Genomic DNA, 27,172 nt, shown 5'->3' with positions numbered 1-27,172 from the left:
GACATTTTGAGGTATTTTGGGAATTATATGTTTGTTTGTTTGTTTAGCCTTAATTGTAGTTTTGATGGAGAGCAGCAGCCACAAATCTTCTCTGGATGATCAAACATATCCAGCAGACAGAAGACATCACTGCTATAGATGACTGGTGTTGTGAACAAGGGGCATTATATCCATTTCCTACCTACCCACCAATTAACAGGCTACTGGGGCCATCTTTCTCTACATGCTATTTATGATCATGCCATTAGGTTAAAGTTCATTTGTGTATCCTTTTCAGGGGACAACACAATCTAAAAACAGCTACTCATTGGTGTCTTGGAATATAACGAAGCCTAAGGCGATGTAATGTTGGAGCCAAGGCAGTGAACAGTCAAAGTCACTAGGCTTAAATGTCACTACTGCTTTGGCTCTATTCCTGCAGATGGTTACTGCTCGCCAGAGTGGGATGGCATTGTTTGTTGGCCTGAGGGGTCTCCTGGAAAGCTGGTGTCCACTGCCTGTCCAGAGTACATTTACGACTTCAACCATAAAGGTAAGACAGGCCCTGGGTAGCCTGCAGTTCAACAGTTCTCTTTCACTGAGCTCATTTTCAGTTTTACGTCAAATGTACGCACGCATGACTGTAAGTCGCTTTGGATAAAAGCGTCTGCTAAATGGCATATATTATAGGTAATGGTGTTCACTATTGTAAAATTTGAAAACAACCTCTTGTATCTGCTTTACTCTGGAAGACAGCATGGGGCGTTGCTTTTGAATGCATTTCTATAGTTACATCGACGCAACAAGATTTGATCTTTTTAAAACTTGAGTTCTTCATCTAACAAGGCTGCTACACTGGAAAAAATACACATGATTTCTGATGTGCTAAAATTCTACCAAACTCTTAACATACTATTCACTTTGTTTCCTAGAAAATGCCAACAGCGTGTTTAAAAAAAATACAAAAAAATGGGCATGGACATTTATTCTAGGAAGTTGTCACGCGCAGTATATCCTAGTATCATAGTATACAACACCAATATGTACTTACAGGTGAAAAGAAATGACATGTGCATTGTCATTCTGTTGTATTCTATGTGTTGTATTCTACAGGACTAGCCTATCGTCGCTGTGACAACAATGGGACGTGGGAGCTGACCACTACCAACAACAAGACATGGGCCAACTACAGCGAATGTGCAAAATTCCTCTCACACTATAACCAAAATAATGAGAAGGTGAGGGTCATGTCTATCCTAGCATGCATTTCTTCACAACATTAGACAATGCCAACTTTGTCAGAGACGTGACACAATAGCAGTGGACAGGGACAATGGCCATTGTGTCTTTTCTGAAAAAAAGTGTGACATTTTAAGTCTATTTCAATCTATTCTATTGTTTGAGGGCAGTTCTAGCATTAGCCTACACAATCAATGTGGAGGTATTGGAATGTGTATGATATTGGGCGCGTGATCTGATTGGTAAGAAACTAGGCCCTTTTTACTGGTGTAGGCTAGGCCGCTTTTCATTTCTGTCACAATTCAGATGGAGCTGTAGGGGGATTTGTGTGTGAGTATACTGCAGGAGGTAGCTAGCTACTGCTCTCTGAGGGCTCAATCATTCTCTAACCTCACATGTCTGTAACTTCTTGAACCTCTACCGTTTTCATTGTGTGTCTGCCATCCCCATTGTTAGACTCGTTTACATTCTGCTTTTTCTGATGCTTCTACTCATTTGCAGGAAACCTAACAATAACAAAAGATATTTAGAAGATCAACATTAAAAACCCTGTTTATCATTTAGATGAAGAATGTCGCCAAATGGAACAAAAGATGTGTCCCCTCAGAAATGTGAGGCTACTTCAAATGAAAAGCAGACATGCCAATTCTTTACTATTGACTTATTTCCCCCTTGGAGATTATGTGAACAATGTTTGGAATGATTATACTTGTGTTTGGACCAAAGAATCTATTGCTAGATTAAGCGAAGCGTTACCTCCATTGAACCCCTTCTTACAATCTGATATGATAGGCTTCTTCCTCTGACTTAAATGTATTGGAGCTGAATTGGATATCGGAATAAAGGTTATATGACCGGCACATCTCTCCAAAAATGAGTGCTGTAGCCAGGATTTAGAGGAAAAGATTCAACACGTGGAAAATGTAAGAAAAATGTCTTAAAGACTTTAAAGTAACTTTAATCATAGAAAGATTACTGATACTGTTATGTCTTTACTAATTCCGTTATCATCACAGAGGTCATTCCAATTCCATTCATTCAATTATATCCTCTGCCCTCAACTGTTATTTGAGGTGCTCATTGATCAAATGGATTGCCTGTTACACTCAGTTCTGGGCCAATATACAACAAGGTTGGGCTCCATTTGAATTGAAGGCAGTAAATTCAGGAAGCAAGCAAAAATTACATTTCAATAATCGAAAAAAATATCATTTATTTTCAATGACTTCTCAATAAACTGAAAAGTAGAAGCTATTTAAGAAGTTTAGACATTTCTGAATTTTTAATTCAAATCACTTCCTGAATTGACTGCCTTCAATTCGAATTGAGCCCAAGTCTAGTGGTCAGCAAGTTGCCATGGGCAACACTGGGCCATGTAAAAGGAGGCGGTAAGTAATCAGTCCCTGAATGACAAGTCGAGGGCGCTAAGCAGGAAATTGTTGAACGCTACTCCCCACTCTTAACCTGAGCAAGGTTACTTAGCGGTTAGCTCCAGCCAAGGTTCAGAAAAGGTCATCCTGAGTACTGTAGGTTGGATTCAGTCTGGTTTAACCAGGATATCTGCTTTTGGGCTTACTTTCATAATAACTTGCACCAGAGACAGCTTACTGCAACCCAAAATATCTGGCTTCATATGAATATTAAACTAAACTTCTCTGGTCTCTCCCCACACATGCATTCTACTCTCCTCCATTTAAATGTGGGTCTCAACATTACGGTTGTGGGCAGAGGATGTCATGGGTATCCTTCCATCAACATTTTGAGGAGAGGGCCCCTGCTTTATTTCTTCTTAGACTTCAAATGTTTATGCTGATGGTCTCCCGGTCCCAGGACTCATAGCAGCAGCTATAGTTAATGAAAAATGCATATGCACCAAATTAAACCCTTCAGCCGTGCACCACAACTTAGGAACCCTTGGGTTTGGCACTGGGTCCCCATCCCTAAATGATAACAGCAGTGGAGTAGGCTCTGGTTACAGCAGGCCCCAAAGGAGCCTCTCCACTAGGCTGTGTTGATCCAGCAACCACGGGTAGCTAGCTAGAGGCCAGACCTGGATTCAAACAGTATTTCAAATACTTTGAGAGTTTGATTGAGTCCTGCCTGGAGTGCCAGGTGAACAGGATTTATTTTAGCCAGGCAAGCTCAATCAAGTGCAGCTAAAATATTTGAAATAAAACAAATCCTATTTGAAGCCAGGTTTTTTAGCGTCTCACCTCTCCAGCAGTATGTCCTCTGGTTGCCTGCTCTGTGCTGTAATCTCCAGCTGGAAGCCCCAGCACGCACCACACCCCACCCCACCCAGGGCTTTTGTCAGTGCGGCACATCTCTCAAGCCAAATATTCTGTTTATTAGAAATCTCTATCTCAGTTTGACACTTGGCGGGAAGCCCATTGCCTGGTGGGCGTCAGTCCTCTGGTGGGCAGCTCACTGTCAGAAGTTACGCACCATATTTTATTCAGAAAATAATCAGAGGCCTGGGATGGTCGCACACCATGAAATGACCTTAGATCTTGGAATGGTCGCACACCATGATAGCACCTTCTTTGAGCTTTAAGATGCATGGTGTTTTGTTTTTGGTCTGCAGCAGTTTTCTGTTTAGTAATGCGTAGCCTGCAACTGTGAGTCATTTTTGTCATGAGTAACATTATCCTCAGTGCCTTTATAAAGGTTAAACAGTGAGGCACAGAGACCCTATGATTGATTTCAGCAGATTTATGGGGACAATATTGTGTAATTGGAATGTCCTGGGTCAATGACTTTTATGTTGTAAAACAATCTATGTAGCACACCAGGCACACTTATCAAACATCTAGCACTTCCTCAAACAGGCTACTGTAAGTAGGCCGACACCTTTGAGTAGACAGTTCACTCCTGACCTGCCACCTGATATGACTAACAATATCTCTCCTTCATATGACCTTGTCTCTCTCAACAGGAAGTATTTGAACCTCTGTACCTTATCTACACAGTGGGCTACTCCGTCTCTCTTAACATTCCTCCTTCATACGACCTTGTCTCGCTCAACAGGAAGTATTTGACCGTTTGTACCTCATCTACACAGTGGGCTACTCCATCTCTCTGGGATCACTTATGGTGGCTGTGATCATCCTGGGTTATTTCCGGTGAGTAGTACTTGTTGTCATTGGGAAAATTCCTTCCTCAGTCCATATTTGATCTCCCACCAAATCTCTCATCAAATGTTTTGTGTGGTGAAACAGAGAGACAAAGCCTGCAAAATGTGTTTGTATAATGTTTTACCTTTGCTTTTCCATGAGCGTTTGACTTTTAAAAGGATTAGAGGTGGCTGCCTTTGAGGTTGTTGCCTTAGAGCCAGCGTGTAATTGTAAACCGTGCCTCATCTTGCTGGCATTTACAGTATATTCTTTGTTATTTTCATACTTATTCATCTCAGACCTGAGAGATCCGTGGTTAGTGCGTATTGTTATTATATTTACTTGGTGGTATGGTTACATGAGGAAATGGGCGGCAGGTAGCCTAGTGGTTAGAGCATTGGGCCAGTAACCGAAAGGTTGCTGGATCGAATCCCTGAGCTGACAAGGTAAAAATCTGACGTTCTACCCCAGAACAAGGCAGTTAACCCTTGTTCCCCGGTAAGCCATCATTGTAAATAAGAATTTGTTCTTAACTGACTTGGCTAGTTAAATAAATATCACTAATATATTGGTGTGCAGTTTCAGCCTAATTAATATTCTGTCATGTCCGGGCAGAAGCCTTTAAGGCAGGCTGAAAGAGAAATAGATTGGTAAATTAATTCTCACAGTCAATTTGATATGTAGTGAATTTGGTTGGATTTTCTAGAGACAGTTACTTTGTTCTTATCATTGCCTTAGCCAAAAAACTAATTACTCAAATTCAGCAGCATGAACACTAATCCTTGCACACAAGGTTGAATTTGTTTGACATTTTACATTGAATCGTTTCATTTTTCTTTTAGGTGATTAATGCAAGGAAACCTCCCCATTATTTACAAATTTTTGTTTAGTGGAGGGAGAGTGTCAAGTCCAGGAATTGGTGTAAAGTCGTGTTTACAAACATTGCGCTCAACGTGACTTAGAGCCTAAGCCAGGCTTCTCAGAAGGGAGTAAATGTTTTAAGAGAGAGAGAGATCCTAAACTGGCACCAGGAAATCTACAGGCCAAATTAGTCTAATCACACGTCTCGGAGGTCCCCGGGGGTCTGGGCTGACGTCCCAGCAGCGCATTCAGGAGCACTCCAGCTACGTCTCCCTCTTCCCTTTAACATGTCAGGCTTTTAAAACCCTCAGACACAGGAGAGGCAGGTTCAGAAATGTTTTCTGTGGAGAGACCGAGGGATACATACTGCACATTAGCACTGGTGTTTTTCCTCTTCCTGTTCATAAATTAGTTTCCCTCACCACTTCACAAATCAAAATTCCCCAAAGGAGAGCTTGTCCAATATCTTAATAGCCAGTTGAGAGGTGGCAGGTAGCTTAGTGGTTAAGAGCGTTGGGCCAGCAATCCCTAAGCCAATTAGGTGAAAAATCGGCCGATGTACCCTTGAGCAAGGCACTTAACCTTAATTGCTCTTTTAAGTTGGTTTGGATAAGAGCGTCTGCTAAATGACTAAAATGTAGTAATGGGTTTGACTGCAGAGGTTAGACACAAGCAAATAATGATTCATGAGTTTTCTGCGGTTACTTGTTATGTATACTCACTGCTTGCCACAGTAATACACTGTAGGCCTACACTGATATAGGGCTGGGAATTGCCAGGGACCTCACAGTATGATATTATCACGATACTTACATGCCGATACAATATATATTGCGATTCTCACAATTTTATGTGTATTGCGATTCAATACTGACATGTTATTGCGATTTGATGTTCCAAAAAGAATGCTCACTATATGTCTGCTGCAGAGAGACGTGAGAACATGAGGAAATTAGTTTTGATCAGTCATGGAAATATGAAAACATAATGGCTCGTTATTTAAAAGATGGAGAACAAGCTATGCAATGAAAAATACCAGAATTTTGGTGCAGGTACAGCCGACTAGAGCCAAATAACGCTACCTAGCAATCGATACTTGGAGTCAAAGTATCAATAAAATATTGTCCAAAATAATATGTAACTGTATCGATTTGTTCCCCCATCACTACACTGATAAGGGTTTTTAGAATATTCGTAGCCAAATTGGCTTCATGATCAATAATAATTTTATGTCGCTGGAGGTTAACATTTGTTGCCAACATTGGGTGTCTGAGAAATGCTTGGATTTACATGAAAGCAAATGTCAGAATATAGATAACCGTTTCTAGTTTGGTATAGTCTGTGTATCGACAACACAATACAACCTGACTCCAACTTCATCAAATGCTCCCTTCAATGTTGGCAAGGGATGTTTTGAGGATAATGTGACAGATAAACTTTTGCTTGTCTGGGAGGAAATACGCATGCTCTTGGATCTGCTCAACACATGCTTGCAATTTTGTTTTTACAGCTCACTTTCAGCCCTGCAATTCAATATTTGTGCTTTTCAAGCCCCTAAATCTCAAGAATGTGTTATAGTCAGCGCGGAATTCAGCTGGCTCTAATTAGGATGAGTATTGTTCTGAAGAGTGTGAAAATACAAACACACGTGCACACACAGACACATATATATACGCACAAGTACGTGTGCACGCACACACATCACGCACACATACAGTACCAGTCAAAAGTTTGGACACACCTACTCATTCAAGGGTTTTTCTTTATCTTTACTATTTTCTACATTGTAGAATAATAGTGAAGACATCGAAACTATGAAATAACACATATGAAAAAGTGTTAAACAAATCAAAATATATTTTAGATTCTTCAAAGTAGCCACCCTTTGCGTTGATGACAGCTTTGCACTCTCTTGGCATTCTCTCAACCAGCTTCACCTGGAATGCTTTTCCAAAAGTATTGAAGGTGTTCCCACATATGCTGAGCACTTGTTGGCTGCTTTTCCTTCACTCTGCGGTCCAACTCATGCCAAACCATCTCAATTGGGTTGAGGTTGGGTGATTGTGGAGGCCAGGTCATCTGATGCTGCACTCCATCACTCTCTTTCTTGGTCAAACAGCCCTTACACAGCCTGGAGGTGTGTTGGGTCAATGTCCTGTTGCAAAACAAATGATAGTCCTACGAAGCGCAAACCAGATGGGTTGGCGTGTCATTGCAGAATGCTGTGGTAACCATACTGGTTAAGTGTGCCTTGAATTCTAAATAAATAACCGACACTATCACCAGCAAAGCACCATCACACCTCCTCCTCCATGATTCATGGTGGGAACCACACATGCGCAGATCATCCGTTCACCTACTCTGCGTCTCACAAAGACACGGCTGTTGGAACCAAAAATCTCAAATTTGGACTCATCAGACTGAAGGACAGATTTCCACTGGTCTAATGTCTATTCCTCGTGTTTATTAGCCAAAGGAAGTCTCTTCTTCTTACTGGTGTCCTTTAGTAGTGTTCTTTTTGTTGCAGCAATTCGACCATTAAGGCCTGATTCACGTAGTCTCCTCTGAACAGTTGATGTTGAGATGTGTCTGTTACTTGAACTCTGTCAAGCAATTATTGGGGCTGCAATCTGAGATGCAGTTAACTCTAATGAACGTATCCTCTGCAGCAGTGGTAACTCTGGGTCTTCCATTCCTGTGGCGGTCCTCGTGAGAGCCAGTTTCATCATAGCGTGTGATGGCTTTTGTGACAGCACTTGAAGAAACGTTAAAAGTTCTTGAAATTTTCCGTATTGACTGACCTTCATGTCATAAAGTACTGATGGACTGTCGTTTCTCTTTGCTTATTTGAGCTGTTCTTGCCTTATTATGGATTTGGTCTTTTACCAAATAGGGCTATCATCTGTATACCACCCCTACCTTGTCACAACACAACTGATTGGCCCAAACGCATTAAGAAAGAAAGAAATTCCACAAATTAACTTTTAACAAGGCACACCTGTTAATTGAAATGCATTCCAGTTGACTAACCCATGAAGCTGGTTGAGAGAATGCCAAGAGTGCTTTGATGACAGCTTTGCAGAAAGGGTGTCTACTTTGAAGAATCTCAAATATAAAATATATTTTGATTTGTTTAACACTTTTTTGGTTATTACATGATTCCATATGTGTTATTTCATGGTTTTGATGTCTTTACTATTATTCTACAATGTAGAAAAATTTAAAAAATAAAGAAAAACCCTGGAATGAGTAGCTGTGTCCAAATGTTTGACTGGTACTGTACATACAAACACACTCACTGTGGAAAACTCTTCCCCCCTCCACACACTTACTACCTTGATAAGATGTAAACATGGGTTCCTAGTGTATTAACGGCTTAGTAGCGTCAGTTTCTCAGAAGTTTTGTACAAGCATTTCTGTATTTTTTTCAATGATTGTCTTTGGTTTGAGTAAGCCAATAGTATGACCTAGTATTATCACAACACGACTATTGCTTGTCACTGTGAAGATGATATCTTTTTTAATATATATATTTATCTCCTCCACTCATCCAGGCGGTTGCATTGTACCAGGAACTACATCCACATGCACCTGTTTGTGTCGTTCATGCTGCGAGGCATCAGCATCTTCATAAAGGATGTGGTGCTATACTCTGGTTCTGCCCTAGAGGACATGGAAAGAGTCAGTGTGGAAGATCTCAAGTCCATCACTGAGGCTCCTCCAGCTAACAAAACCCAGTTTGTAAGTACCTAACTTTGTCCCCAGACTATAGGAGGTTTAATACGTGAGAATAGTAAGTACCAGGCTAAGGTAGTGAAGTTATTGACCAAGGCACCTGTGTAATTATTTACGTAGAACATATTTTCATAAATGTGGTTCTGACTGTTTTTGTGAAATGTCTGTTCTAAATTTGTTGGCTCATTGTAAAAGGCCATCCTCTGAGGACATAGTGATCAATGTTATCCAGGGACTATTCGATATGAGTTGCTAAAGTCGTTCCAGCATTCGGTACACGTGACTCTTGAGGCTTTTCATTATGATTGTTTTATTACTGTCTCTCGCAGCATTTCTAAATAAGCTAAATCAATGCTATTTGTAAAGACTTGCCACAAAGAAAGTCTGATTTATAAAACTGGATAAGAAAGAGCGGGTAGTAGGAGAAAAAGCTAAGAGGATAAGTCTCTTGGCTCGCGCATATTATCAATAGTTAGTGTGCAAGCCAGGCTGAAGGAAGTAGCCACGTACAGTACCAGTCAAAAGTGTGGGCACACCTACTCATTCCAGGGTTTTTCTTTATTTTTACTATTTTCTACATTGTAGAATAATAGTGAAGACATCAAAACTATGATATAACACATATGGAATCATGTCGTAACCCAAAAAGTGTTAAAGAAATCAAAATATATGTTATATTTCAGATTCTTAAATTTGCCACATTTTGCCTTGATAACAGGTTTGCACACTCGTGGCACTCTCTCAACCAGCTTCATGAGGTCGTCACCTGGAATGCATTTCAATTAACAGGTGTGCCTTGTTAAAAGTTAATTTGTGGATTTTTTTGAGCCAATCAGTTGTGTTGTGACAAGGTAGGGGTAGTATACAGAAGATAGCCCTATTTGGTAAAATACCAAGTCCATATTATGGCAAGCACAGCTCAAATAAGCAAAGAGAAACGACAGTCCAATACTTTAAGACATGATGATCAGTCATTCCGGAAATCAGGCTTTCATGGCCGAATTGCTGCAAAGAAACCACTACTAAAGGACACCAATAAGAAGAAGAGAGTTGCTTGGGCCAAGAAACACGAGCAATGGACATTAGACTGGTGTAAATTTGTCCTTTGGTCTGATGAGTCCAAATTTGAGATTTTTGGTTCCAACAGCCATGTCTTTGTGAGACGCAGAGTAGGTGAACAGATGATCTCGCATGTATAGTTCCCACCGTGAAGCATGGAGGAGGAGGTGTGGGGGGCTTTGCTGGTGACACTGTCAGTAATTTATATAGAATTCAAGGCACACTTAACCAGTATAGCTACCACAGCATTCTGCAGCGATACGCCATCCCATCTGGTTTGCACTTAGTGGGACTATCATTTGTTTTTCAACAGGACAATGACCCAAAACACACCTTCCGGCTATGTTAGGGCTGTTTGACCAAGTAGAGTGATGGAGTGCTACATCAGATGACCTGGCCTCCAGAATCACCCAACCTCAACCCAATTGAGATGGTTTGGGATGAGTTGGACCACAAAGTGAAGGAAAAGCAGCCAACAAGTGCTCAGCATATGTGGGAACTCCTTCAAGACTGTTGGAGAAGCTTTTCTAATGAAGCTGGTTGAGAGAATGCCAAGAGTGTGCAAAGCTGTCATCAACGCAATGGGTGGCTACTTTGAAGAATCTAAAATCTAAAACATATTTTGATTTGTTGAAAATGTTTTTGGTTACTACATGATTCCATATGTGTTATTTCATAGTTTTGATGTCTTCACTATTATTCTACAATGTATAAAATAGTAAAAATAAAGAAAAACCCTTGAATGAGTAGGTGTGTCCAAACTTTTGACTGGTACATTAGGACCAGTAGTGTAGGTATACGCCTTATCAATTATTAAGCCTGATGGAACCGATCAGAATGTTTAGCTTAAAATGTTGATAAACTTTTAGTTCTTCACGTTTTAAGCGCAGCAATGTGCACACAGCGGTAGGCCTTCGCGCAAATGTTCCAAAATGCATTTTGCGGGAAAATTGCACTCTGTCCTGGACAGAGATGGACATTTAGAAAGAGGGGAGATCTAACAATGCAACAACTATTATGGGTTACTAATATGACAAGGATAATATCTTTGGCTGCCAGACAATGAAAGTTGATTTGAAAAACAATAGAACAGGAGAGCGGAAATGAGAAGTCTTTATAGAATAATTGCCTCCACGTTTCTATGGTGAGATTTTGGCTTTAGGTTACTTTGAAGCAAGGTAAGACATGCCTCATAATATGAAGTAAAACGTCCAGGTTTCATACATTTTAAGGAACCGGGAAAATATAGTGACGCTAATGATAGGCTTAAACATCTTCGGGCGGGCCGTTTGGGGGGGGGAAATGGCAAAATTTGAGTATACCCACTTCTCCAGGCACCACTACACCACTGAGTAGGACAGACAGAGGCATAGAGGTTGGCATCCTTTGGGACATACACAGGCTAAACTACCAGGAATTGCCTGTTGTTAAATTCCCTGTATATTTTATCAACCTCTCCAGGTTTGAGCAACACACAGTATTACTTGGATTAGAATAAATCTTTCATTGTACAAACCGTGCTTGGAACCTAGAAGTTTCATTATGGAGAGGCTTGAATGTTGGTTTACTCCCTGCAAAGTGAATACACATTTGTCATTGTACACACTACCCTTAGTGTTTCTGTATGTCACACAAGCCAAGCAGTATATAACAGTGCAAAGCAAGAGTGGATTCTAAAGATTCAAAATGTATGGCTTCAGGTCACTACAAGAAGAACCTTGTGCTTGTGACCATGAAATAGCCTATTGTATTTAGTAAATTCAGTATATTAGATGTATTTGTCTGTTGTGTTTCCTTTAGATTGGCTGTAAATTAGCAGTGACCCTGTTCCTGTATTTCCTGGCCACCAACTACTACTGGATCCTAGTAGAGGGCTTGTACCTCCACAGCCTCATCTTCATGACCTTCTTCTCAGACAGGAAGTACCTCTGGGGATTCACTTTGATTGGATGGGGTATGTGATGTCATAGAAAACACATTTTTACTGCAGATGCACTGCTACTAATGAACCCCTTTAAAAAACACATACAGTTGAAGTCGGAAGGGTACATACACGTTAGCCAATACTGTCACGTCCTGACCATAGAAAGCTGTTATCTTCTATGGTAGAGTAGGTCAGGGCGTGACAGGGAGGGTTTTCTAGTTTAGTTTTTCTATGTTGTCATGTTATAGTTTTGTATTTCTATGTTGGGTTTTGTTTGGGATGATCTCCAGTTAGAGGCAGCTGGTCCTCGTTGTCTCTAATTGGAGATCATACTTAAGTAGGGTTTCTTTCTACCTGGATTTGTGGGAGATTGTTTCTGAGTTAGTGTATGTTTCTACTCTGCGTCACAGTTTGTTGTTTTTGTTCGTTCAGTTTATTGTGTATGGTTTGCAAAGTTTCACAGTGAAAATAAAATGTGGAACGACACACACGCTGCACTTTGGTCCGTCCGCTCCTTCCTATGACAACCGTGACAAATACATTTAAACTCAGTTTTTCACAATTCCTGACATTTAATCCTAGTAAAAATGCCCTGTCTTAGGTCAGTTAGGATCAACACTTTATTTTAATAATGTGAAATGTCAGAATAATAGTAGAGAGAATGATTTATTTCAGCTTTTATTTCTTTCATCACATTCCCAGTGGATCAGAAGTTTACATACACTCAATTAGTATTTGGTAGCATTGCCTTTTAAATTGTTTAACTTTGGTGAAACGTTTTGGGTAGCCTTCCACAAGCTTCCCACAATAAGTTGGGTGAATTTTGGCCCATTCCTCCTGACAGAGCTGGTGTAACTGAGTCAGGTTTGTAGGCGTCCTTACTCACATACCCTTTTTCAGTTCTGCCCACAAGTTTTCTATAGGATTGAGGTCAGGGCTTTGTGATGGCCACTCCAATACCTTGACTTTGTTGTCCTTAACCTCTCTGGGGTATGTGGGATGCTAAACAAAAATATCTCATAATTCAAATTTCTCAAACATACAACTATTATATCCCATTTTAAAGATACACTCCTCGTTAATCCAACCACATTGTTTGATTTCAAAAAGGCTTTACGGCGAAAGCATAACATTAGATTATGTTAGGACAGCGCCTAGACAAGAAAAACCACACAGCCATTTTCCAAGCAAGGAGAGGCGTCACAAAAACCAGAAATACAGCTAAAATTAATGACTAACCTTTGATCTTCATCAGATGTCACTCATAGGACTTCATGTTACACAATACATGTATGTTTTGCTCGATGAAGTTCATATTTATATCCAAAAACCCCATTTTACATTGGCGTGTAATGTTCAGAAATGTTTTGCCTTCCAAAACTATTGTGAATGAGCACATCAATTTACAGAAATACTCATCATAAACGTTGATAAAGTATTCAACTGTTATTCAAAGAATTATAGATACACTTCTCCTTAATGCAACCGCTGTGTCAGATTTCAAAAAAGCTTTACGGCGAAAGCAAACTTTGCAATAATCTGAGTACAGCGCTCAGATATCAAAACAAGCCATACAGATACCCGCCATTTTGGAGTCAACAGAAATTACAAAAATTACATTATAAATATTCACTTACCTTTGATGATCTTCATCGGAATGCACTCCCAGGAATCCCAGTTCCAGAATAAATGCTTGTTTTGTTCGATAAAGTTCATCTTTATGTCCAAATACCTCCATTTTGTTCGTGCGTTCAGTCGAGTAATCCAAATCCACTGTGCTCGCGCAGTGAGTTCAGACGAAAAGTAAAAAAAGTTTTATTACAGTTCGTAGAAACACGTCAAATGATGTATAGAATCAATCTTTGGGATGTTTTTATCATAAATCTTCCATAATATTCCAACTGGACGATTCCTTTGTCTTCAGAAATGAAAAGGAACACAGCTAACGCTCACGTGAGGGCGCGCGATTGAGCTCATGTCATTTTCTCAGTCATCTGATTCCAATGGCTCTTATTCTCTCCCCAGTCACATTAGAAGCATGAAACAACGTTCTAAAGACTGTTGACATCTAGTGGAAACCTTAGGAAGTGCAATATGACCCCATATACACTGTATACTGGATAGGGAATCACTTGAAAATCTACAAACCTCAGATTTCCACACTTTCTGGGTGGATTTTTTCGCAGGTTTTTGCCTGCCATATGAGTTCTGTTATACTCACAGACATCATTCAAACAGTTTTAGAAACCTCAGAGTGTTTTCTATCTACATCTACTAATAATATGCATAACCTACCTTCTGGGCCTGAGTAGCAGGCGGTTTACTAAGGGCACGCTTTTCATCCGGACATCAAAATACTGCCCCCTACCCCGATGAAGTTAAGCCATTTTGCCACAACTTTGGAAGTATGCTTGGGGTCATTGTCCATTTGGAAGGCCCATTTGCGACCAAGCTTTAACTTCCTGACTGATGTCTTGATGTTGCTTATCCACATAATCCACATAATTTTCCCGCCTCATGATGCCATCTATTTTGTGAAGTGCACCAGTCCCTCCTGCAGCAAAGCACCCCACAACATGATGCTGCCAGCCCCGTGCTTCACGGTTGGGATTGCATTCTTTGGCTTGCAAGCCTCCCCATTTTTCCTCCAAACATAACGATGGTCATTATGGCCAAACGGTTCTATTTTTGTTTCATCAGACCAGAGGACATTTTTCTAAGAAGTACGATCTTTGTCCCCATGTGCAGTTGCAAACCGTAGTCTGTTTTTTTTAATGTCGGTTTTGGAGCAGTGGCTTCTTCCTTGCTGAGCGGCCTTTCAGGTTATGTCGATATAGGACTTGTTTTACTGTGGATATAGATACTTTTGTACCTGTTTCCTCCAGCATCTTCATAAGGTCCTTTGCTGTTGTTCTGGGATTGTTTTGCACTTTTAGCACCACAGTACGTTAATCTCTAGGAGACAGAACTCGTCTCCTTCCTGAGCGGTATGACGGCTGCGTGGTCCCATGGTGTTTATACTTGCATACTATTGTTTGTACAGATGAACGTGGTACCTTCAGGCGTTTGGAAATTGCTCCCAAGGATGAACTAGACTTGTGTAGGTCTACAATTGTTTTCTGAGCTCTTGGCTGATTTTCTTTTGATTTTCCCATGGTGTCAAGCAAAGAGGCACTGAGTTTGAAGGTAGGCCTTGAAATACATCCACAGGTACAGCTCCAATTGACTCAAATGATGTCAATTAGCCTATCAGAAGCTTCTAAAGCCATGACATCATTTTCAGGAAGGCACAGTCAACTTAGTGTATGTAAACTTCTGATCCACTGGAATTGTGGTTCAGTGAAATAATATGTCTGTAAACAGTTGACTTGTGTCATGCACAAAGTAGATGTCCTAACCACCTTGCCGAAACTATAGTTTGTTAACAGGAAATTTGCGGAGTGGTTGAAAAACAAGTTTTAATGACTCCAACCTAAGTGTATGTAAACTTCCGACTTCAACTGTATTAATCAATTCATTTGAAAAGCATTTCCTATGTCATAATGTTTCGTATAATATTTCACAGACAGCTGATTTTTGATTGATCAACAATTATTAACTATTCAATGTTTTCACACATACGGTGTGAATACTGTTATACGCAGAACTCAAGAATAGTTCAGAGAGCTAGGCTGTACGGCTCCTGCATTGTACACACTGTGCGTAACTTATGTAAGCACAGCGCATACAATGTGGATGCTGTGTCGCCAAATTGCCTCGCTATATTAACAATATATTACAAGGCTAATTTTGACTTGAACCCACTATAATAATTGGAAGTAAATTGCTGTATTTTGTGTTTAATCATTATTTGTGTGATTTATAGATCACTATAATATGTTTTGCAGGGGTTTCAGCTGTCAAGTTGTTTTGAGATCTATCTTGATGTTCGTTGTTGATTTGCAGGGGTTCCAGCAATGTTTGTGACAGTGTGGGCAAGTGTGAGAGCCACCTTGGCAGACACAGAGTAAGTATTGCGCTGTAATCCCAATTTGTCATCATTGATGTTGGCTCTGAACACAAAGTACTGTACATTTGCCAGACTCTTTCATGAATCTTTTTATTTGGGGCGGCAACGTAGCCTAGTGGTTAGAGTGTTGGACTAGTAACCAAAAGGTTGCAAGTTCAAATCCCCAAGCTGACAAGGTACAAATCTGTTGTTCTGCCCCTGAACAAGGCAGTTAACCCAATGTTCCTAGGCTGTCATTGAAAATAAGAATTTGTTCTTAACTGACTTGCCGAGTTAAATTCAAAATAAATGTGAGACAGAACCTTAGAACGTGTTCAAGAATCCCCTTAGGTTCATTGAATGTTTAAAGGCAGAGTCTATGTCTTCAATTTAATCGAAACCCACATTGCAGTATTTACACAGTAGTAACTATTTCCACATGATTATATAAAATCACAGAATGACTTTGAGGACTGTAGAAACATACTACTACAAGCCTATCACGTTGACTCCACTCAAAGGTAGATTCTGACCGTTTTCAGAATAAGAATTGTGTGCGCGCAGGCAGCAGCTTGTACACAAGGACCATGCGTAAAACATTGCTATGGCAGGTTGGGTTGAATTCCAGCCAATACTTTAGAGCCTAAGACCAGTCTCTAAGGGTTGCCAACTTGCCCATGTGTTGTTGTTGTTACACTAGGATATACCGAAATAGATTCGTTCCACAATCATGCGTATCTATATTCGTTTTTCATAAATTCCCTGTTTATCACTTACAGATGCTGGGACCTAAGTGCAGGCAATCTGAAGTGGATTGTACAAGTGCCCATTCTAACAGCAATAGTGGTAAGTAAACATGTCAATTGAAAATGTTAATTGGCATAATGGCATTTAACATTTTCAATTGACACGTTTAATTATCACAATTACTGACCACTATTACAACTATCTGCTTTCTGAGAGACTTAGTAGTTGAGATATTGGGCTTTGGTGTGCTACATTGTGTCATTGTCTGTTATCAAAGGTGAATTTTATGCTGTTCCTGAATATAATCCGAGTTCTGGCCACTAAACTTCGAGAGACAAATGCTGGCAGATGTGACACAAGACAGCAGTACAGGTAAGAAGCCATACTCTGACTGTTCCTTCCCTGACTACTTTATCATGACATGTATGCCCAAGCCCAACACAGTTAATACCTACCATTGTGTTGCTGAGTTGTCATAATGCTTCAGCAAATGTACATTATCCCAGGGGCGTTGGTAGACACAATGTAAGTAACCTAATGTACAGTGCATTCGGAAAGTGTTCGGACCCCTTCCCTTTTTCCACATTTTGTTACGTTACAGCCTTCTTTCAAAATGTATACAATAATTTTCTTTCCCTCATCAACCTACACACAATACCCATAATGACGACCTGAAAACAGGTTTCTCTAAGTTTTTGCAAATGTATTAAAAATATAAAACAGATACCTTATTTACATAAGTATTCAGACCGAAATGTAGCTCAGGTGCATCCTGTTTCCATTGATCATCCTTGAGATGTTTCTGCAACTTGATTGGAGTCCACCTGTAGTAAATTAAATTGATTGGACATGATTTGGAAAGGCACATAAGATCCCACAGTTCACAGTGCATGTCAGAGCAAAAACCAAGCCATGAGGTTGTAGTAATTGTCCGTATAGCTTTGAGACAGGATTGTGCCAAGGCACAGATCTGGGGAAGGGAACCAAAACATTTCTGCAGCATTGAAGGTCCCCAAGAACAGTGGCCTCCATCATTCTTAACCTCTATGGGCTAGGTGGGACGCTAGCGTGCCACCCGTGGTGCACTCCATCAACAGCAGGTGCATTTCAAGAGCGGCAAATTTGAATCCAAATAAATGTCAAAATTCAAATTTTTCAAAAATACAACTATTTTACACCATTTGAAAGATAAACATCTCCTTAATCTAACCACGTTTTACGATTTCAAAAAGGTTTTACGGCGAAAGCATAAATTTAGAGTATGTTAGGACAGTACATTTACAAGAGTTGTGTGTAATGTTTTGTCAAGTCAAAGACAGGGTCACCAAAACCATAAAACCAGCTAAAATGATGAACTAACCTTTTACAATCTCCATCAGATGACACTCCTAGGACATTATGTTAGACAATGCATGCATTTTTAGTTCTATCAAGTTCATATTTATATCCAAAAACAGCGTTTTACTATGGCATTGATGTTGAGGAAATCGTTTCCCTCCAATAACCGGCAGTCAAGTCAGCGTCACAAATTAAATAATTAAAATTAGAAAACATTGGTAAAATATTATATTGTCATTTAAAGAATTATAGATTTACATCTCTTGAACGCAATCAACTTGCCAGATTTAAAAATAACCTTACTGGGAAATCACACTTTGCAATAATCTGAGCACTGCGCCCAGAAAAATACGTGTTGCGATACAGACTAGACGTCATGTTGGGGAGATCTAAAATCGAAAATACTATGTAAATAATCCATTACCTTTGATTCTCTTCATCAGATGTCACTTCCAGGTATCACAGGTCCATAACGAATGTAGTTTTGTTCAAAAAAGCTCATCATTTATGTCCAAAAATCTCCGTCTTGTTCGCACATGATCTAAGCCAGCCGGACTTCTCGTCATGAACGACGGGAAAAATATATTTCCGTTCGTTCAAACATGTCAAACGTTGTATAGCATAAATCATTAGGGCCTTTTTAACCAGAACATGAATAATATTCAAGGTGGACGAATGCATACTCTTTTATAACGTATTGGAACGAGGGTACCCAACATGAACTCGCGCGCCAGGTGTCTAATGGGACATCATCGTTCCATGGCTCTTGTTCGGTCAGATCTCCCTCCAGAAGACTCAAAACACTTTGTAAAGGCTGGTGACATCTAGTGGAAGCAATAGGAAGTGCCAAAATATTCCTAAACCCCTGTGTTTTTCAATGGGATAGGTTTAAAGTCAATACAACACATCAGGTATCCACTTCCTGTCAGAAAATGTCTCAGGGTTTTGCCTGCCAAATGAGTTCTGTTATACTCACAGACACCATTCAAACAGTTTTAGAAACTTTAGAGTGTTTTCTATCCATATATAATAAGTATATGCATATTCTAGTTACTGGGTAGGATTAGTAACCAGATTAAATCGGGTACATTTTTTTTATCCAGACGTGCAAATGCTGCCCCCTAGCCCTAACAGGTTAAAAATGGAAGAAGTTTGTAACCACCAAGACTTCCTAGAGCTGGCCGCCCGGCCAAACTGAGCAATCAGGGGAGAAGTCCCTTGGTCAGTGAGGTGACCAAGAACCCAATGGTCACTCTGACAGAGCTCCAGAGTTCCTCTATGGAGATGGGCGACCCTTCCAGAAGGGCAATCATCTCTGCAGCACTCTCCTAATCAGGCCTTTTAGTTAGCAGCCCGCTTGGAGTTTGCCAAAAGGCACCTAAAGGACTCACAGACCATGAGAAACAAGATTCTCTGGTCTGATGAAACCAAGATTGAACTCTTTGGCCTGAATACCAAGCGTCACGTCTGGAGGAAACCTGGCACCATCCCTATGGTGAAGCATGGTGGTGGCAGCATCATGCTGTGAGGATGTTTTTCAGCGGCACTGACTGGGAGACTAGTCAGGATCGAGGCAAAGATGAATGGAGCAAAGTACAGAGAGATCCTTGATGAAAACCTGCTCCAGGGTGCTCAGGACCTCAGACTGGGGTGAAGATTCACCTTCCAACATGACAACAACCCTCAGGACACAGCCAAGACAACGCAGGAGTTGCTACGGGACAAGTCTCTAAATGTCCTTGAGTGGCCCAGCCAGAGCACAGACTTGAACCCGACAGAACATCTCTGAAGAGACCTGAAAATAGCTGTGCAGCGACACTCCCCATCCAACCTGATAGAGCTTGAGAGGATCTGCAGAGAATAATGGGAGAAGCTCCCACAAATACAGGTGTGCCAAGCTTGTAGTGTCATATCCAAGAAGACTCAAGGCCGTAAACGCTGCCAAAGGTGCTTCAGCAAAGTACAGAGTAAAGGGTCTGAATACTTACTTAAATGTGATATTTCCAGTTTTTTTTATACATTTGAAAAGAATTGTAAAAAACAGGTTTTGCTTTGTCATTATGGGGTATTGTGAGTAGATTGATTAAAAAAAACATACATTTTAGAATAAGCTGTAACGTAACAAAATGTGTAAAAAGGCAAGGGGTCTGAATACTTTCCCGAATGCACTGTATATCCCTTTAACTGCCTTGAATACCTCTGCTGATCCTACAGCTATTGTATACAGCAATCATGTGCCTATGAACCAGAATTATACTGTTAGCACTGAGGTGGTGTGCCCTAGTAGGAAGTCCACTGTGCAGCTCACCTTCCACTAACATAAATAACATGAGAATGTCTACTCCTGCTACGCTTCCCAGTAAAGCAATGAAAACAATCAAGCATCCCAGAAAAGTGCTAAAAATAGCCTATGTTAATATATGTAGCTTAAGAACAAGGTTAATGAAATCAATAATTTGCTAGAAACAGATCAATCTCTGAAACTCACTTAGATAATACCTTTGATACAGTGGTAGCAACAGAAATGCCAATGGTGGAGGTGTTGCTGTTTATATTCAGAACCACATTCCTGTAAAGCTTAGAGAGGATCTCCTGTTAAATACTGTTGAAGTAATATGGCTACAGGTTCATATGCCTCACCTAAAGCCTATTCCTGTTGGCAAGCTGCTAATAGTCAGTATCTGGATAACATGTCTGAAAGGCTTGATAATGTATGTGATATCACCATATTATCTGGATGATTTAAATATTGACTGGCTTTCATCAAGCTGCCCACACAAGAAAAAGCTTCTTATCAGTCAACCTACCAGGGTAGTTACAAACAGCACAGGAATTAAATCGTCAACATGTATTGATCACATCTTTACTAATGCTGCAAAAATGTGCTTTAGAGCTGTATCCAAATCCATTGGAATATAATAGCCATATCTAGTTCCAAAGGCTGGGCCTAATATAGTGTATAAGAGGTTATACAAGATGTTTTGTAGTGATTCCTATGTTGTTTATGTAAATAATACTTGTTGGTCTGTAATGAGGAGCAACCCAGATGCTGCACTTGAAACATTTATGAAATTGTTTTATTGTAGTTACTAATAAGCATGATGAGGAATTGAAAAATTGTATTGTTGAGAAGGATGAGGCAAAAGGAATGGCAAATAAGTCTGGCTGCACAACCGATTGGCAAACATACTTCAAATTGAAAAATCATGTGACTAAACTGAATAAAAAGAAGAAACTACACTATGAAACATAGATAAATTATATCGAGAATGATAGTAAAAATCTTTGGAGCACCTTAGATTACATTTTGGGCAAAAAGGCAAACTCATCATTCATTGAATCAGATGGCTCATTCATCACGAAACACACTGATATTGATTATTATTAATTAATTCGTTTTTCATTGGCAAGATTCGCATGGCATGCCAAAATCAAACGCTGACACTACACATCCAAGTATAACTGATCAAATTATGAAAGACAAGCAGTACAAAAAAATTAAAAAAGAATAATAAAAATGCATGAAATGTATCTATTCACTACTGTAAGTCGCTCTGGATAAGAGCGTCTGCTAAATGACTAAAATGTAAATGTAATTTTGAATTCCGTAAAATGAGTGTGGAAGAGGTGAAAAAAGTATTGTTGTCTATCAACAATGACAAGCCACCGGGGTCTGAGAATGAATGGAAAATTACTAAGGATAATAGTGGACGATATTGCCACTCCTATTTGCCATATCTTCAATCTAAGCCTACGAGAAAGTGTTTGCCCTTAGGCCTGGAGGGAAGCAAAATTATTTCCGCTACCCAAGAATAGTAAAGCTCCCTTTACTGGCTCAAATAGCTGACCAATCAGCCTGTTACCAACCCTTAGTAAACTTTTGAGAAAAATGTTGTTTGACCAGATAGAATGCTATTTTACTGTAAACAAATAGACAACACACTTTCAGCATGCTTATAGGAAAGGACAGTCAACATTCAGCACAGCACTTACACAAATGACTGATGGCTGTGAGAAATTTATGATAAAAAGATTGTGGGAGCTGTTTTGTTAGACTTCAGTGCGGCTTTTGCCATTATCGATCATAGTCTGCTGATGGAAAAACATGTGTTATGGCTTTACACCCCCTGCTATATTGTGGATAAAGAGTTACCTATCTAACAGAACACACAGGGTGTTATTTAATGGAAGCATATCCAACATAATGCAGGTATAATCAGGAATTCCCCAGGGCAGCTGTCTAGGCCCCTTACTTTTTTCAATATTTACTAATGACACGCCACTGGATTTGAGTAAAGCCAGTGTGTTTATGTATACGGATGACTCAACACTATACACATCAGCTACTACAGCGACTGAAATGACTGCAACACTTAACAAAGAGCTGCAGTTAGTTTCAGAATGGGTGGCAAGGAATAAATTAGTCCTAAATATTTAAAAAACTAAAAGCACTGTATTTGGGACAAATCATTCATTAACCCTAAACCTCAACTAAATCTTGTAATAAATAATGTGGAAATTGAGCAAGTCGAGGTGACTAAACTGCTTGGCATGACCCTGGATTGTAAACTGTCAAAATATGTTGATACAACAGTAGCTAAAATGGGGAGATGTCTGTCCATAATAAAGTGCTGCTCTGCCTTTTTAACAACACTATCAACAAGGCAGGTCCTATAGGCCCTAGTTTTGTCAAACCTGGATTACTGTTCAGTCGTGTAGTAAGGTGCCACGAAGAGGTACTTAGGAAAATTACAATTGGCTCAGAACAGGGCAGCACTGCTGGCCCTTAAATGTATACGGAGAGATAACATTTAATAATATACATGTAAATCTCTCATGGCTCAAATTGGAGGAGAGATTGACTTCATCACTACTTGTTTTTGTAAGAAGTGTTGACATGATGAATGGACCAAGGTGTCTGTTTAAACTACGAGCACACAGCTCGGACACCCATGTATACCCCAGAAGACATGCCGCCAAAGGTCTCTTCACAATCCCCAAGTCAAGAACAGACTATGGGAGGTGCACAGTACTACATAGAGCCATTGCTACATGGAACTCTATTCCACATCAGGTAACTAATGCAAGCAGTAGAATCAGATTTAAAAAACGGATAAAAATACACTTTATGGAACAGCGGGGACTGTGAAGAGACACACAGGCACAGACACAAATACACATGATAAGACACGCACTCTACACACACGTACACATGGATTTTGTATTGTAGATATGTGAAAGTCACTGCCTGAGGGAAAACACTTAATGTATTGTGAAAAGTGTTATGAAGTGTAATGTCATGTAATATTTTAAATTGTATATAACTGCCTTCATGTTGCTGGACTCTAGGAAGAGCAGCAGCTAATGGGGATCCTTAATAAATACAAATAAAAATGTACTGTAAGGTAGCCTACAGATGTATTCTGTGTTATTTCCAGCATGCTGATAGAAGTATTTCATCTTTATCACACCAAAACATGCCACCAACCGCTGGGCACAAACTGGTTAAATCAACGTTGTTTCAGTGTAATTTGTCAACGTATTGTGACATGGAATTTACAAGGAAAATACATTGGGTTTGCAAAAAGTCATCAATGTTGTTTTGAAGGTGACATTTCAACCACAGGATTATGTCATCATGGTTACCAATTTTCAAGCTAGACAAAACGTATGTTGAATTTATACATATGAAACAACTTCAGATTTTCAATGTTATATCCATTATCAGAAAAAAACTATAGGTTGGGCAGCACCTCCTACTGGAGAGTTGATCTGTCTACAGCTATCCCTTTGGTCTCCCATCCAGGATTTTAACAAACTTAAAGATGAGAAGGATTATTGAGAGATCATTTAATAACTAAATAGGTTCATTGTTGCTATCAAAGTCATTCCAAACGGTATGTTTAATAGAGCACCTTAATGAAACTATTTCAATTTAACCCAGGGTTCAAGTAAAAATAGAGCATACATATAGTCCTAGGGCTGGCGTTAAGGCGACACTAGTGTCAAACGCACAGTTTGGCAATTTCAACTTGTAAAAGCCAGAACTCTGCTATTTTACAAACCTGGTGCCAGGGTTGGTAATTTACCTGTCTTATATCAGCTCGCTTGCGCTGAGGTGAGAGGGGTGGAAATATTTGAGATGTGTGTCCTTAAAAATGTGCACCAATGTGCCAATTTCAAGCAGCACTACTAGTGATATTTAAGACTCTGGTCTTAGCGGTAATGCGATTGGTTATGGCATCGATTTTTGCCAGTGGAGGCGCACAGTTTAATCAGTAACCTATAACCAATGTTTTATTAAAATATCATAAACAACAGAACAGTCAACTGACATTCCCATTTTTTTCTTTATATTGAACATTATTTTTGTCCATGCAGCTTCTGTGAAAAGTTTGGACTCATTAGGCCTATGTTCAATGCCCATTGAATGAAAGGTGTCAGTGACTGTAGGAAGTCTGTTTAGGAAGATGAAGTTATTACAATAGACTGCTTATTGTTTTTCCTTTCTCATTTTGTTTTAAAAAAAGCATCTTGCACTTTCGTCTGTTTTCAACTGTCAACTCGCAGGAATTCTGATCGCTGTCCTTGGTGCTGAATCCACTTGTATCCTAGACTATTTTCCAGTTTGTTTGTTTACCTTTGACGTGGCAAAGTCACTAACGGGCCATATGAACGGCGATGGGAGGCTAATCTTATTCCAACGTTTGGGCAATGTCCAATTGTCTATGGCTCGAACATGTAGTGCATTTTCAAAATGTGAATGCAATGTGTGTAGATGAATATTTGCATGTTGAAACCAATAAAAACTTGATCGGCTACATGTTTGTTATAACTATGCCTATTGTAGGGTTACTATATACTATTTAATGAACTATCTTGGATAGGACATCAATTCCGCCTGCCGAAGAGCCCTTAGGCCTACGTGTGCACACATTGCCTTATGCTCATGGAACGAGAGATGCAATTTATTATATCATGCTTCTGACCCGATCCTATTCAGAAATATTGTTGTTGTTTAAAAAAACGGATGAATTGTTTTTCATTTAATTTGATTAAAGAACAAACTAATTAGAAAGATTAACGGTCCATGTGTTTATGTTAAGAACTCGAAGGCAATGCAATTTTGTCTATTTCTGGAGAAATGCAAACATGATTTGTAAGATGGTTCCATGGTGTTTATAAAACATTACATTTGGGGTCAGTATACTGGTGAGTGGACATTCCCACTTTCTCTTTATATTGGTTCTTTGTCCAGCTCCTGTGAAAAGTTTGCATGTGCTTAAAACCATCCATATTCTAAGTTGCCTTGTTTGTTGTATATGCCCAATATAAGCAATTATGGTGCCTGTAACTGTATTTAGACATGGCCTATTTATGACAGGTTGTTGTTTAATTATTAGTAGGATTTGATTATGCACTGTATTTTTAGGCCTTATCAAAAGCTTAGTGAATTTAATTTTGCTTATTAACTATGTTTGGCATGTCCAGACTGCAATTTACAGTAGGCGTAGCCCCTATATCAGTGTGAATGCTATAGTCTGTTTAACAATGTATTCCCATATTGAAGCAATACAATTAGAAAAATGTTGACTGCAAACATGTTCAACATATTAAGCAAATATGAGGCAGGCTATTTAACAAACTAGGCTATAGCAGACTAATATTCTAATTGGAGTTAATGACGACACAATACATAAAAGACTGTAAATACACAAGTACACAAGCATCCACATATTAAGCCATGGACCACGTTCTGATTGGCCAGTGAGGTGTTAAGCCCCGACACAGCCACAACTTGTTTATTCATGTCACGACTTCCACCGAAGTCGGTCCCTCTCCTTGTTCGGGTGGCGTTAGGAGGTCGACGTCACCAGTCTTCTAGCCATCGCCGCTCCACCTTTAATTTTCCATTTGTTTTGTCTTGTTTTCCTGCACACCTGGTTTACATCTCCTCATAATTACTATGTGTATTTAGCCCTCTGTTCCCTCCATGTCTGTATGGGGTATTGTTTATTGTCAAGGTTGGCACGCTTCTGGCTGGTTTGTGCCGGGTTTTGTTTTGTACCCGTGCTTTGTGGTCGCCGGTACTTTGTACTTGGTTGTTGTACTTTGTGCTGCCTCACTTGTTCTTTGGGCATTTGTTTTTGTGACGAGGTTGCGTTCTGTTCTAATAATTGCCTCAGTAAAGTGCTTTGTCCACTCATCTCTGCTCTCCTGCGCCTGACTTCCATGCAACAGCTACACCGACCGTTTGACAATTCATCAAATCCCAGCTCTTTCGCGCCACCGCCAGCTACTGCACCCATAATTCCTGTTGTGAAATTAGCTAAAATATTTCTGACACACCCCTGAAGCTATAGCGCTACCGCCAGCGCTAAGATTCATCGTTGCGTTAGGTTTGTTAAAATAGAGCCCCTAGGGTTTCAAGCTTTGGTTGATTTCAAATGTAATATACAAGTTTATAATGAATATGTTGGATTCACATCTCCATCTCAACCAAAAGTCAAAGTTAAAGATTAGGACTACAGTAAATCAAACTTTATTTAAAGTGCATTTTAAGTTTTCTTTGATTTGATTTAGTCCTATTCTTTAACTTTGATCTTTGGTTGAGATGGAGAAGTGTATCCAACATACCAATTATTTATTTGAAGAAAAACTGGATATGGAACTGTGTTTGGTTGTCAACGCATCCAAATATCAACATTTGAAGGAAATGTACTGTGTCCTCTGCTTTGATAGTTCCATCTGTGCCACTGACTTAGTGTGGCTTTAGTTCCAGTTTGTCTACAAATGTAAAATATGTTAGATTTACGTCTCCATCTCAACCAAATATCCAAGTTAATGAATTGGACTAAATAATATAAAATCAAACTTTAAATGCACTTTAAATCAAGTTTAATTTGATCTTGTCACATACTTTACCTTAGATTTTTGATTGAGCTAGAGATGTATGGGGTCAATTTCACGCCATATGTATTGAATTCAAAATAAAATAAATCGTGAACATGAAGATAAAGATGAGAATGTAAACATATTTTTGAGGACGGGTAAAATAATGGATGTTGAAATCAAAACCAAACAATTGAAAGTGTAGGCAAAATCTATTCAATAGCATTGGTTGCTGGGACAGTTTAACCGAAAAATGATTTTTGCATTAGTTTTTCAAATATATTTTTTTATAATTTG

At 39.6% G+C, this 27,172-nt stretch overlaps 1 protein-coding gene across 1 annotated transcript in view; it reads left to right on the top strand.

Moving 5' to 3' along the window:
• Positions 1–27,172, top strand: part of pth1r (parathyroid hormone 1 receptor) — an 85,462-nt gene that overhangs the window by 53,066 nt on the left and 5,224 nt on the right. The window contains exons 3-10 of the mRNA XM_014191246.2: positions 422–532; positions 1,093–1,217; positions 4,246–4,340; positions 8,747–8,933; positions 11,787–11,940; positions 15,856–15,916; positions 16,678–16,744; positions 16,923–17,017. Of these exons, the coding sequence (XP_014046721.1) occupies positions 422–532; positions 1,093–1,217; positions 4,246–4,340; positions 8,747–8,933; positions 11,787–11,940; positions 15,856–15,916; positions 16,678–16,744; positions 16,923–17,017 (895 nt within the window). The remainder of the gene's footprint in view (positions 1–421; positions 533–1,092; positions 1,218–4,245; positions 4,341–8,746; positions 8,934–11,786; positions 11,941–15,855; positions 15,917–16,677; positions 16,745–16,922; positions 17,018–27,172) is intronic.

Source organism: Salmo salar, chromosome ssa03, assembly GCF_905237065.1.
Source record: "Salmo salar chromosome ssa03, Ssal_v3.1, whole genome shotgun sequence".
NCBI lineage: Eukaryota > Metazoa > Chordata > Actinopteri > Salmoniformes > Salmonidae > Salmo > Salmo salar.
This window is presented reverse-complemented; position numbering and strand designations above follow the sequence as displayed.